Source organism: Eretmochelys imbricata, chromosome 15 (assembly GCF_965152235.1).
Source record: "Eretmochelys imbricata isolate rEreImb1 chromosome 15, rEreImb1.hap1, whole genome shotgun sequence".
NCBI classification, from domain to species: domain Eukaryota; kingdom Metazoa; phylum Chordata; order Testudines; family Cheloniidae; genus Eretmochelys; species Eretmochelys imbricata.
Window position 1 is genome coordinate 5,910,101 of NC_135586.1, and position 13,100 is coordinate 5,923,200.

A 13,100-nucleotide genomic window follows, 5' to 3' on the forward strand; every position below is an offset into this window, starting at 1 on the left:
TAACAAATTTATTTGAGCATAAGCTTTCATGAGCTACAGCTCACTTCATAGGATTCATGCAGTGGAAAATACAATAGGGAGATTTTATGTACACAGAGAACATGAAATAATGAGTGTTACCATAGACACTATAACGAGAGTGATCAGGTAAGGTGAGCTATTACCAGCAGGAGAGAAAAAAACAAACACACACACACACCCCCACCTTTTGTAGTGATAATCAAGATGGACCATTTCCAGCAGTTGACAAGAACGTGTAAGGAACAGTGGAGGGGGGCAGGGGAGAACAAACATGGGGAAATAGTTTTACTTTGTGTAATGACACATCCACTCCCAGTCTTTATTCAAGCCTAATTTAATGGTGTCCAGTTTGCAAATTAATTCCAATTCAGCCGTCTCTCGCTGGAGTGTGTTTACGTTCATATAGGCCAGCTGTATCTCTCAGACATTTATTTTAAAGCATTCCCAGAAAAAAATATTTCCAGTCAATGGTTACTTAGTGCAGGAGGATGTTCTGGTGTTGCGGCTTCTTGCATAGGGACCACGTTCACGTAGTATCAACTCCCTTCTCTCTCCTGTTGGCCAGCTGGCCGCTTCTGCCTGGATGGGCTGCCCTGCCTTGGCTCATGCTATGCCCTGATTGCCACGGTCTGCCTGCGTCCTCAAATTGTTTCAGGTAGAACTGTGTAGCAAGCTGCCTTGTCATCACTTTAAGTCCAAAGAAGGCAGCTGTGATCTCTGAGGCAAGAAACACCAGGTAAATGATATGTACAGCTGTCTCCAGGGGCAGCCGAATTATGTGCTCATCCGTGAGGAGGAAAAGCAGAAGGGGGAGCTGTATCAGGAAGGATAGGAGCAGGAATCCAGCGAGTTCAGGTACCTGCAGAAGTAAAGGAAGCCGAGAGGAAAGACTGAAAACACCACAGCAAACACTACAAAGAGAAGCATGCAGCCTAGGCTTTGGGACTGAGACATCAAGAGAATGTGTGAAGCGAGACACAGATCACCGTGTAGGACCTGGATCCCAGGACTGGGAATTCTATGCTCTAGAACTTAGCCATTCCCCCCTAAGCATCACCATAAAGGATGCTCCAGCATTTCACTCTCCCTTTGCTTGTCTGCTTAGCCTCCAGTGGGGCCCAGCCACAGCCACAGATCTTGCAGGACTTTTGACCCAAAGCGGAGTATAGCTGGATGCATAATTTATTTGACTCAGGTTATCCACTAACGGGTCTTGCTGAGCTAAGGAAGTGTGGGTCAGCGGTTAGGATATTAGCCTGCCACTCAGAAGACCTGGGTTTAATTCTCTCCTCTACCACAGACTTCCTGTGTGACCTTGGGCAAGTCACTTAGGGCTTGTGTGGACGAATAGCGCAAGACAGATTTACACTCGGGTTTGCTGAGCACTGAGTGTCCATGTGGACCCTGTTGCTATGCACTAAAAGTTTCATAGCGTGCTTTGAAATACAAGTAGATCAACGATCACTCAGGAACTGTTAGTGCATGCCAGCAGGTCCACACAGTCAGTTACTGCTTGGCAGGCTAATGAGAGGTAAGTTACACCCTAGCTTGCCACATGCTGTCTAGACAAGCTATCTGTCTCTGTTCCCAATCTGTAAAGTGGGGATAATAGTGCTTCCTACCCCACAGGGGGTTGTGCAGATGAATACATTAAAGACTGAGAGGCGCTCAGTAAGACATACCCAGGGTACAACTCAGACCAGTGAGTAGCTTCGTCACCCCTGCCCTACCTGGGGTGCCCTTTACAATGCCTTGCTGCTGTAGCCTCCAGCCTGGACTGCTCACAAACAGCCTCTAGCGTGCAAGTCACACCCAGCTATGTCTGTGTGTGTGCTGCAGATAGCCAGCCACACTGTAGTTCTTACTGCAGAGTGACCCCAACACCTCCCAGCCATGTATGTCCTGTACTGCCCAGCCCTCTCCTGGACACTACAAGTTTATATAATGTCCGTTATTTCTTTACCAAATGGGGTTTCCCCAGACACTTCAATTTAAACCCACTGGATTAGATAAAACAATAAAACAAGTTTATTAATCACAGAGAGAGATTTTAAGTGAGTACAAGTAATGAGGCATAAAAGTCAGAAATAGTTACAAGAAAAGTAAAGATAAAACACAGCTGGTGCCTAACAAGCTCTGTTAAATTCAAAGCAAAGTTTTCTCATCACATGCTTTTAGCAGTCTTGCTGACCACATTTCTTAGGTCAGGACCCCTTCTCCCAGAATCTAATGAACGCTTCCGTTGTCACTTCAGGTGCTGTGAATGCAATGGACAGGAAGAGGGGGTGGGATCCTTGGGATGTTTGTCTCTCCTTTTTATAATTTCAGTCCCCCTCTTGAAAACATTTCCAGCTGAGATGTATGTGGAAGGAAACCGTGTTGGTTTTTTCCACCTGGTTGAACTTCCTTTGTCTCCCCCGCTTGATGTGCTTATTGCTTAAATGGAAATTAAGCAAAGCACACATTCCTTTGTTTGAGACAGGCCTGTTTGCCAGCCTCTGTTTGGAACATGTGTTAATAACACCATGCAGTGGAATCTTATAAACTTCACATATAATGGTTGCCACACATTTTACCAGGACAATAATGATCAGCAAATTATGAGTTTTCAAATGATACCTCACAAGGCATATTTTGTGCAAAGATTATTACAATGGTATGTAGGGCATGGAAACAGGTACATTCTGTCACATTCAGACACTATGGTGAGGAGAGCCAGATAGGTGCCTTAGCCTAGGCTCGGCTGAGCTCAGCAGAGGACCCAGGGTATGTAAGAAGGTGACTGTAAACCACTTTTTCATTCGGGGGTGGGGGTGGGGGGCGCGGAAGCACAAAATTCCTGGCATAATTTAGGGCAGCCTAAGGGCTCCTGTCAGTTGCACCAGCCACAACAGTCCGTCCCGTCCCCCACCCCCACCCCCACCCCAGCTGGTGATCATGCTATAGCTCCACTCCATCCTGCCCTTGGAAACCTACACCCAAGGGGGAAAGGAGGTGATGTAAAGGCTACTATGCCTGCTTTATAGCAGCTGGGACTCAGCCTGGGATCCCTGTGGACTAGGGTGTCTTCTTAAGACAGAGCGGTCTTCTTTACAGTGATGCAAAGGAGATGGAATTAGTGCCAGGCTTACTATTCAATTAATTCAAAGTATTGGCCAGTTAATTTCCATGAATTATTCTTGGGCTTCAGGTCTCAATATCATTCATAGTGAGGACCATCTCTTAACATATTTCTTCTCATACACGTGTCCCTGTTACTAGTTGGCACCTAGCCACTCCTTCCCTCCTTTTGCAATCACATAACTTCCCTATGGCAACTCCAGTGATCATTTTCATGGAAAGAGAACATTAGGGTGGGGGCAGGGGGAAATGATTTTGTACTTTGCTAAATTAGGAAAGTATTTCATGTACTTTTATCTTCTTTTCATACAGTCACAGAAATGTCAGGCTGGAAGGGACCTTGAGAAGTCATCAAGTCCAGCCCTCCGCACTGAGGTAGGACCAAGTAAACCTTGACCTTCCCTGTCAGATGTTTGTATAACCTGTTCTTTAAAACCTCCACTGATGGGGATTCCACAGCCTCCCTTGGAAACCTAGTCCAGAGCTTAACTATCCTTATAGCTAGAAAGTGTTTCCTAATATCTAATCTAAATCCCCCTAGCTGCAAATTAAACCCATTACTTCTTGTCCTACCTTCAGTGGACATGGCTAATAATTGATAACAGTCTTCAAATATGTTAAGGGAAATTTTAAAGAGGACTATGATCAGGTGCCCCCTCAGGCTTCTTTTCTTTAGATTAAACATGCCCACTTTTTTTTTTTTTTTTAACCTTTCCTCATAGGTCAGGTTTTCTAAACTTTTGATCATTTTTGTTGCCCTCCTCTGGGCTCCCCAATCTGTCCACATATTTCCTGAAGTGTGGTGCACAGTACTCCAGCTGAGGCCTCACCAGAGCGGAGTAGAGTGGGACAATTATCTCCTGTGTTTTACATAGGACATGCCTGTTAATACACTCCAGCATTATATTAGCCTTTTTAGTAGGGCTGTTGATTAATTAGTTAACTCACACAATTAACTCAAAAAATTAATCACAATTAATCACAGTTTTAATCACACTGTTTAATAAATTTCAATTGGTATACTATTGTTTAATATTTGTGGATTTTTTTCCTACATTTTCAAAAATTTGATTTCAATTTACAACAGAGAATACAAAGTGTATAGTGCTCCTTTATATTACAAATATTTGCACTGTAAAAATGATAAACAAAAGAAATAGTAATTTTCAATTCACCTCATACAAGTACTGTAGTGCAATCTCTATCGTGCAACTTACAAAGGTAGATTTTTTTGTTACATAACTGCACTCAAACAAAACAATGTAAAACTTTAGAGCCTACAAGTCTACTCAGTCCTACTTCTTGTTCAGCCAAATCACTAAGACAAACAAGTTTGTTTACATTTATGGGCGATAATGCTGCCTGCTTCTTATTTACACTGTCACCTGAAAATGAGGACAGGTGTTCTCATGGCACTGTTGCAGCAGGCATTGCTAGTTATTTGTGTCAGGTATGCTAAACGTTCGTATGCCCCTTGATGCTTTGGCCACCATTCCAGAGTGTGATGTGACGCTGCATATTCTTTATAGAAATATGCTTATAATATGAATATGGCATAACTAAGATCTATTTTATGCAAGATGGGTCTTGTAAGATATCATTGGAAAGGTTATGATTTACTGAATATGATTATTCAATTTGTATGCATGAATCATTTCTGTATCTAAAGTTAGGAATATTGACTATGTAACAATTTCAACTCTGTGTGTACTTGGGAAACACCCACCAGACAGCAGTCCATCAGCCTTGATGGGCCATTAGGAAGAAACAATAATACTTTGAAGATACTAATCTCTCTCCTTCCTGAAAAGTGTTCTGGGACGTTGTTTTGACACTGCAAGGTCAGGTGATAACATCACCTGGTATAAAGTACCACCTCAGACACTGCTTGTACTTTTCCACTGGAAACAGGGGCTTCCCACCTTATATAGATTCTATTTAAGCCTGGGAATCAAGGCAATCCAACACTCTTGTCCTTTGCCTTCCAACCCAAGAAGAAAGGATGCTGAAAGTACTGAAGAGACAAAGAAATTAAGCTGAGGAAAAGGCAAGGGCTGAGTCCAGACTAAGATAGGAGTCTACTTCGTAAAGAGAAATAACGAACTCTAAGCTACAGAAACTCTGCAATCTGCCTAAACAACATTTTGTAACCTGTGTCTTTAGTGTATTAAGCTTAGTTTGCGTGTTTTGTTTTATTTGCTCAGTAATCTGCTTTGTTCTAGTTGCTATCCCTTATAAGAACTACAAACGGTAAATTTTAAGTTAATAAACTTATTTCTTGTTTATAACATAACCCAGTTTGTGTAATTACTATCTGGTGGGGCGGGGGGAAGAAGTCGTACATATCTCTTTCCACCTTAAGGGAGAGGGCAAATTTTTATGAGCTTGCACTGTGCTTTCTATACAGTGTGAGACAATATTATTGTGTGTGTACTCTCCAGAGGGGAGGTACACTTGAGTGCTGGACAATTTCCCGGCTGAGTCTTCCAATAGAGAGCTGTTTGCAGCCTCTGTGTGATTCTACAGCTGGTGCATCCCTACCTGTATGTGTGTGCGTGCACTGCAAGAGGCTGGAGAGCCTAATTCAGCAAAACAGGGACAGGGAGTCCAGGCTGATGAAGCAGAAGAAGCTCAGTGAAACCCTAGTACATCAGGTGACATCCTAGAAGGGGGGGGGGGGTGTCCAACCCAACACCCAGAGGACATGCTTCCATGCATTAAAAAAAAAAAATGCATTAATTAGATTTGTGACTGAACACCTTGGGGGAGAATTGTATGTCTCCTGCTCTGTTTTACCTGCATTCTGCCATATATTTCATGTTATATCAGTCTCAGATGACAACCCAGCACATGTTGTTCAAATTAAGAACACATTCACTACAGATTTGACAAAATGCAAAGAAGGTACCTGTAGCAGAGTGTGGCAGGGCCCCCTTAGCTCCTTCCTCTGCTAAGTCCACAAAATCACTCAGACCCTGGGGTGAGTATCCACTGGAGAAGTTAATTCACAGGCTTGTTCCTACCATCATTTCACCATGTACAGTTAGCCCTTCACCATCTGAGGGCAGGGAAGAAATACCTCCCTGATTTAACTGGGAATTGGTCCTGCTTCGAGCAGGGGGTTGGACTAGATGACCTTCAGGGGTCCCTTCCAACCCTGATATTCTATGATTCCCCTCCCTACCTTTACCCTTTCTTTCTACTCCCTCTTTGGCTTCCTTCCTCTGAGGTTTTTATATAGCCCCAGGCTAATTAGGCGACAGCTGTCTCTGCCTCCCCAATTAGGGCCAGGTTATCTCCAGACAGCTCTAATCTTTCCCTCTAAATGGAAGCTGGCATGACAGAGGGCTGAATCAGCAACCCTTTGCCCCACACCCTGTCACAGTACCAATGTGAGATTTCTAAAGATAGCTACAGCACTCGAACCAAGTTTAAGAATCTGAAGTGCCTTCCAAAATTTGAGAGGGACGAGGTGTGGAGCATGCTTTCAGAAATCTTGAGAGCACCAGTCTGATGCTGAAACTACAGAACCCGAACCACCAAAAGAGAAAATCAACCTTTTGTTGGTGGCATCTGACTCAGATGATGAAAATGAATGTGCGTCGCTTTGCGCTGCTTTGGATCGTTATCAAGCAGAATCCATCATCGGCATGGATGCACGTCCTCTGGAATGGTGGGTGAAGCATGAAGGGACATAGGAATCTTTACCATATCTGGCACATAAATATCTTGTGACTCCAGCTACAACAGTGCCATGTGAATGCCTGTTCTCACTTTCAGGTGACATTGTAAACAAGAAGCAGGCAGCATTATCTCCTGCAAATGTAAAGAAACTTGTTTGTCTGAGCAATTGACTGAATAAGAAGTAGGATTGAGGGGACTTGTAGGTTCTGAAGTTTTACATTGTTTTATTTTTGAGTGCAGCTATTTTTTGTACATAATTCTACATTTGTAAGTTCAATGTTCATGATAAAGAGATTGCACTACAGTACTTGTATTAGGTGAATTGAAAAATACAAATATATTAAATACATATATTAAAATATTTCTTTTTTACAGTGCAAATATTTGTAATACAAATAAATATAAAGTGAGCACTGTACACTTTGTATTCTGTGTTGTAGCTGAAATATATTTGAAAATGTGCAAAACATCCAAAAATATTTAAATAAACCGTATTCTATTATTGTTTATCAGAGCGATTAATCTTTTTAAATCACTTGACAGCCCTATTTTTTCCCAACTGCATCACAATGCGGACTCATACTCAATTTGTGATCTACTGTAACCCCCAGATCCTTTTCAACAGTACTAACAGCTAGCCAGTTATTCCCCCTTTTGTAGTTATGCATTTAATTTTTCCCTCTTAAGGGAGTATTTTGCACTTGTCTATATTGAATTTCATCTTTTTTATTTCAGACCAATTCTGCAATTTTTCAAGGTTGTTCTGAATTCAAATAATAGAATCATAGAATCTCAGGGTTGGAAGGGACTTCAGGAGGTCATCTAGTCCAACCCCCTGCTCAAAGCAGGACCAATCCCCAACTAAATCATCCCAGCCAGGGCTTTGGCAAGCCTGACCTTAAAAACCTCAAAGGAAGGAGATTCCGCCACCTCCCTTGATAACACATTCTAGTGCTTCACCACCCTCCTAGTGAAAAAGTTTTTCCTCATATCCAACCTAAACCTCCCTCACTGCAACTTGAGACCATTACCCTTGTTCTGTCATCTGCTACCACTGAGAACAGTCTAGATCCATCCTCTTTGGAACCCCCTTTCAGGTAGTTGAAAGTAGCTATCAAATCCCACCTCACACTTCTCTTCCGCAGACTAAACAATCCCAGTTCCCTCAGCCTCTCCTCATAAGTCATGTATTCCAGTCCTCTAATCATTTTTGTTGCCCTCTGCTGGACACTTTCCAATTTTTTTCACATCCTTCTTGTAGTGTGGGGCCCAAAACTGGACACAGTACTCCAGATGAGGCCTCACCAATGTCGAATAGAGGGGAATGATCACGTCCCTCGATCTGCTGGCAATGCCCCTACTTATACAGCCCAAAATGCCATTGGCCTTCTTGGCAACGAGGGCACACTGTTGACTCAAATCCAGCTTCTTGTCCACTGTAACCCCTAGGTCCTTTTCTGCAGAATCCTGCCCTCCAAAATGTGTGCAACTCATCTCAGCTTGGTGTCATCTGCAGATTCTGTAAGCATATGCTCCACTCCATTATTCAAGTCATTAATGAAAATATTTGAGCTTCCCCCTGCAAGGGAGGTGTGACCAGCACACTTTCCACAGCTAAAGTGATGAAGAGTTTGAAGAGCTGAAGAGTTTGATGGGGAGCTGTAGCTGCCATGTCCTGGCCACTAGACTGCCCTGGCCTTGAGTCAGTTGGCCTTGAGTCAGTTCTTACCTTTTCTTGCAGATTTCCAATGTATCCAAGATACAAGCGTAACCCGTCAGCTAATGCGAGAATCAGGAAGACAGCAACAAGGAGGAACTGATAGTAACAGGGAAGCAGGCTGTACTGTAACGGGAGAGCATTAGTGATATATCATCCCCCATTTCATCCCACCAGACCCACACCGACCACCAGCCCCAACACAAACCTCTCCCACCCCATCGCTCCATATAGTCACTCTCCATCCATTTAGAAATAGAATACCAGGGTTGGAAGGGACCTCAGGAGGTCATCTAGTCCAACCCCCTGCTCAGAGCAGGACCAATCCCCAATTTTTGCCCTGATCCCAAATGGCCCCCTCAAGGATTGAACTCACAACCCCGGGTTTAGCAGGCCAATGCTCAAACCACTGAGCTATCCCACCCCCCGCCTCCCTTACCTGCCACTGCCACCTCCCTTGTCAGGGTCTGGGACATGGGCAGTCATGACAAGTGGTTAAATCCAGAATCAGAGGCCAGGTGCCAGAGCCCAGGGTCAGAGCCAAAAATCAGAAATTTGAGCCAAGACTCAGAAGTGGGTTAGCTGGAAGGAGGCAAGGCAGGATAGGGGCTGTCACAGCCATTGACAATTGCTTCAAGCACCGATGACGATGACAACTGCTGCTGCTGGGCTTAAGAGCTGGTCTGCTGACTTTCCAGCCAATCAGGCAGTGTACTACAGGCCAGCTGTGCTTGTTAGGCTGCCAAGCGCCTAGCTTTGCTGATAGCCCAGATTTATGGATTCACAGAGTCCAAGGCCAGAAGGGACCATTGTGATCATCTGTCTGACCTCCAAAATAATTCCTAGAGCAGATTATTTAGAAAAACATCCAATCCTAATTTAAAAATGGTCAGTGATGGAGAATCCACCATGGCCCTTGGTAAATTGTTCCAGTGGTTAATTACTGTCACAGTTAAAAATTTGCACCTTATTTCCAGTCTAAATTTGTATAGCTTCAACTTCCAGCCATTGGATTATATTATACCTTTCTCTGCTAGACTGATTCTGTCTCTCCAGTGCTGACCATCGGCTCATTTCCCAGACTCTGCCCCACCCTGGACCCAGCTGTAACCAACAGGAGGAACTCTCACTTCCACCACTAGACCTGACTGCCCATGGCCCCGTACCCTCCAGAGGGATGCTTCTTGCCCATGGGATGGATCAGGCAGCAAAATCCTCTCTTGGACTTCCCCTGGCCTGGACATTTAAACCAAATGAAAACATAAGAGGAGCCCAAGAAGTTTTACCATTTGACAGGAGTTTCCATTTCTCAGGGTTTGAAATGGACCCATTTTGTGATTACTTGTGTTTTGGGAAATGAAGGATTTTGATGGCTGGCTTGGAAATGGGTTCAAGAAAAGTTTTGATAAAAATCTCATGCAAAAATTAATGAAAAACAAAAACTTTCTAAAAGGTCAGTCTGAGAAAGAGTTTTTGAAAAAAGGCCGTTTGTCGACAAAACCCCTTTCTGCTTGATAAACCCTGACCGGGACAGAGGCTTGGCTGACAGACTGCCAAGAAAGGACAATTGTGCAGTGGCTTGGGCACTGAAGGAATGTATTAGGTGGGACTTCACGCATCTTCTCAGTTCTAACATCCCTGATTATATGGTACCTTTAATGCCAGCATTATCCCCTCGGACAGGCACCAGAATGGGAAGTAGAAGACATTGAAGAATAGCATCATCTGGAGGGGCAGGCTAGACAGCACCTCATGCCCTGTGCAGGAATGAAAAGGCACAAGGTAGCAGGTCTTTCCCTTTGCCACACTGCAAATCCCAGTCTCACTGGGGAGAACCTGCCCACAAAACAGGCATTTTATTGAAGAACAAACCTGAGAATGCAGCCTGCCCTGCATAGCACATAGACACCGTCTATGAACACAGGAGCTTGGCCTGTCCCCAGGGGGTCAGGCCTGGCCCCTGAAGCCCAGTCTCCTGTTGCTGGCAGTAGCTAGCATCAGCTGCTAATGCAGAAAGTGCAGGAACTCCCCTGTGGGTGATCCTGATGGGGTTTCACTGTGACCCTTTTCAAAGTTGGCTTGTGGGTTTAGATCCCTTCCAAATTTTTTAATCCTCTCTAATGTAAATGTGGGTTTTCCCATTATCCACATACATGGTTGATGCTTTTATGATTCCCATCAACATCCTGGCATCAGCAATATCAAATGGCAGGGGGCTCTGCAGGTTAATCATATGATGGTATAAAACAAATTCCCTTTTTACCAGTTTTGTACTTGCTGCCTCAGTTTCAGTAAATGCCCCTTGTTCTTGTATTAGGAGAAAGATCAGTAGGGTTAATAGATTCCAAGGCCAGAAGAGACCACTGTGATCATCTAGTCTGACTCGTATAACACAGGACAGAGATTTATCCCAAATAAGTTCCTGATCAACCTGTCCACTTCTGTCCTTATTCATGGCCTCTTCATCCTAAACAATCCCAACCTTTGCAATCTCTCCACCACATACCTGATGGGACAAGGATAATACAAAGAGATTCCCTGCCTGTACACCCATCCCGCTTCCCCTCCTTACTTGGAGCCCATCTCCTTCACTGTGCACCTTATTGTGTAAGGCCCCTCAGAGTGAGCACACAACACATGGGGCAGGCCAGGAAGGCTGGTGTTTGTGCTGCTCAGAGCTCGGCCTTTCTCAGTGCACATTGTAGGAGACAAAAGCCTCTATTCATAGAATAAAGCAAAGTCCATTTTGACTTTGCAGCAGTAAAAGCAACAGCAAACACCCAAACACATTCCTGAAGCAGAGCCCCTGTAAGCGGTGTTGTAATCCACACTGGATCTGGGGCGGGTAGAGCAGAGAGTGTGCAGACCCTGACCTGGGCCCCAGGATTACTGTACTACCGAGTACTGTACCTGGATGGTAGATCTGGGCAGCTCTGCAATCCCTAGTTTTATTGTTGATGAACAGCGATCCACTGAAAGTTGTCAAGCCCCTTCGGACATTGTGAGGCAGAGCCATCAGCACCAGCTAAACCCGTTCTCCCTCCTGACCTGGATAAGATGGTATTAAAGAGAAGCTCTTTGGCTTTAATTAAATTATAGGACTGGCCTTCCAAGCTGCCACTCAGCCACTGTGCTGTGGTGGGAGATAGCACAGAAGGGAAAAGAAAGCCCTGGGCAGGTGTTGCCTGATCTATTGATTGTATAGTGATTATATTACTGATTTAGTTTCCCCCGTTAGCACTTGGAAGTTTGGTAGGTTCTGCTAGATCAGGCCCCATATTATCAGAATAACTGTTCAGTGGGAGCCCTGATGTGCATGGCTATAACACACACACGGGAAATCACACTAGGTTTATAATTTTATTAATACAGTTCACAAAGTCATGAATACTCTAACCCAGCAAGGCAGCTAGAGATAATACATAGACCTACACCAGCCCTTGCTGAACAGCCTGATGTGTCAGTTATCTTCCCCTTCACCATCACCAGCCGCTGTCATCTAAGCCTCTCCCCAGGCTGCAGGCTGTTATAATGTGTTATATTGATGCCACTCTGCCTAATGCATATTCAGGAGGGGGTTCAGCCCCTTTTCCTTATTTGTAGTTCCTCCCCCTACTAATGTTGGGCTGCCCTTCTTCCATAGCTTATTAGTATATATGTCAATCAGTTACTATGGTATTCTTGTGGTCAGACATCTGCTGATGTTCCTAACTTTAAAAAAAAACAAGCTGGTATAAAGTAGCATCTTGTGATTACCTGTCAGCAGTTTAGTCCCTACAGCATTCTGCCTTGTGCTGTCTTATGATCTAGGGTCACTCCTGGTTAGCTACTCCTGTTGAGGCTTTGTGCCTTGATAAGTTTAGCTAAGCTACTGTCTTACAGTTGTTGAGGCTTATAAGCTCATTGCATTACTGCCTTAATTTACACCTGTGCCTCATCTAGCAACTACCTACAGATATCATCTAGGCTACCCAGGTAGGTTCCCTGGCGAGTGCTGTGGCCACTGGCTCTGGGACTCTGTAGCCCTAGTGGGAGGAATGTTGGTTGGAGCAACGTGGCTGGTTAGAATAGCTCAGCAGCCTGTTGAGCTGACCAGATCCGGCTCGGGGCCCAATTCACAGCTAGCTCCAGTGGGGTTGCAATGACTCCCATGGGCAGTGAGTCCTTCTCCTCCTAGGCCACAGGAGCCAGCAGTAGTGGAAAATGTGATGGAACAAATTAAACAGTGGTGGCAGCAAGTCAAATATTATGAAGAGAGAGGCACCAGGATGGACCCTGAACTCCATCTAGGACCACGCCAGGGTACAGCCATGCCCTAGTAATGGAAGCAGTGGGTGCAGGGAATAGCACCAGGGTCCTACATGATGAAGTACAACGCTATCACCACAACCCTCGTTTCCTCAGAGCAACCAGTGAACAACTGGTCTCAAGGGATGAGGGCCAAGCCACTCAGCTGCAGATATCAGGTGTGCCGCTCAAACCAGCAATGACCATGGGAAAGTGACGGAGGTGAAGACAGAAGACCGGCTTCCAGATGGCAGAGAGCAATAGCATGAAG

General features: G+C 44.6%; 1 protein-coding gene across 1 annotated transcript; it reads right to left on the reverse strand.

Moving 5' to 3' along the window:
* Positions 1-547: 547 nt before the first annotated feature.
* On the reverse strand, positions 548-11,558 carry LOC144275800 (transmembrane protein 17B-like). The gene is made up of 4 exons (XM_077835341.1): positions 11,453-11,558; positions 10,196-10,299; positions 8,555-8,668; positions 548-880 (listed from the first exon to the last, which is right to left on the reverse strand). Exons 1-4 carry the CDS (start codon positions 11,556-11,558, stop codon positions 548-550), a joined length of 657 nt encoding a protein of 218 aa, XP_077691467.1.
* Between the last annotated feature and the right edge of the window lie 1,542 nt (positions 11,559-13,100).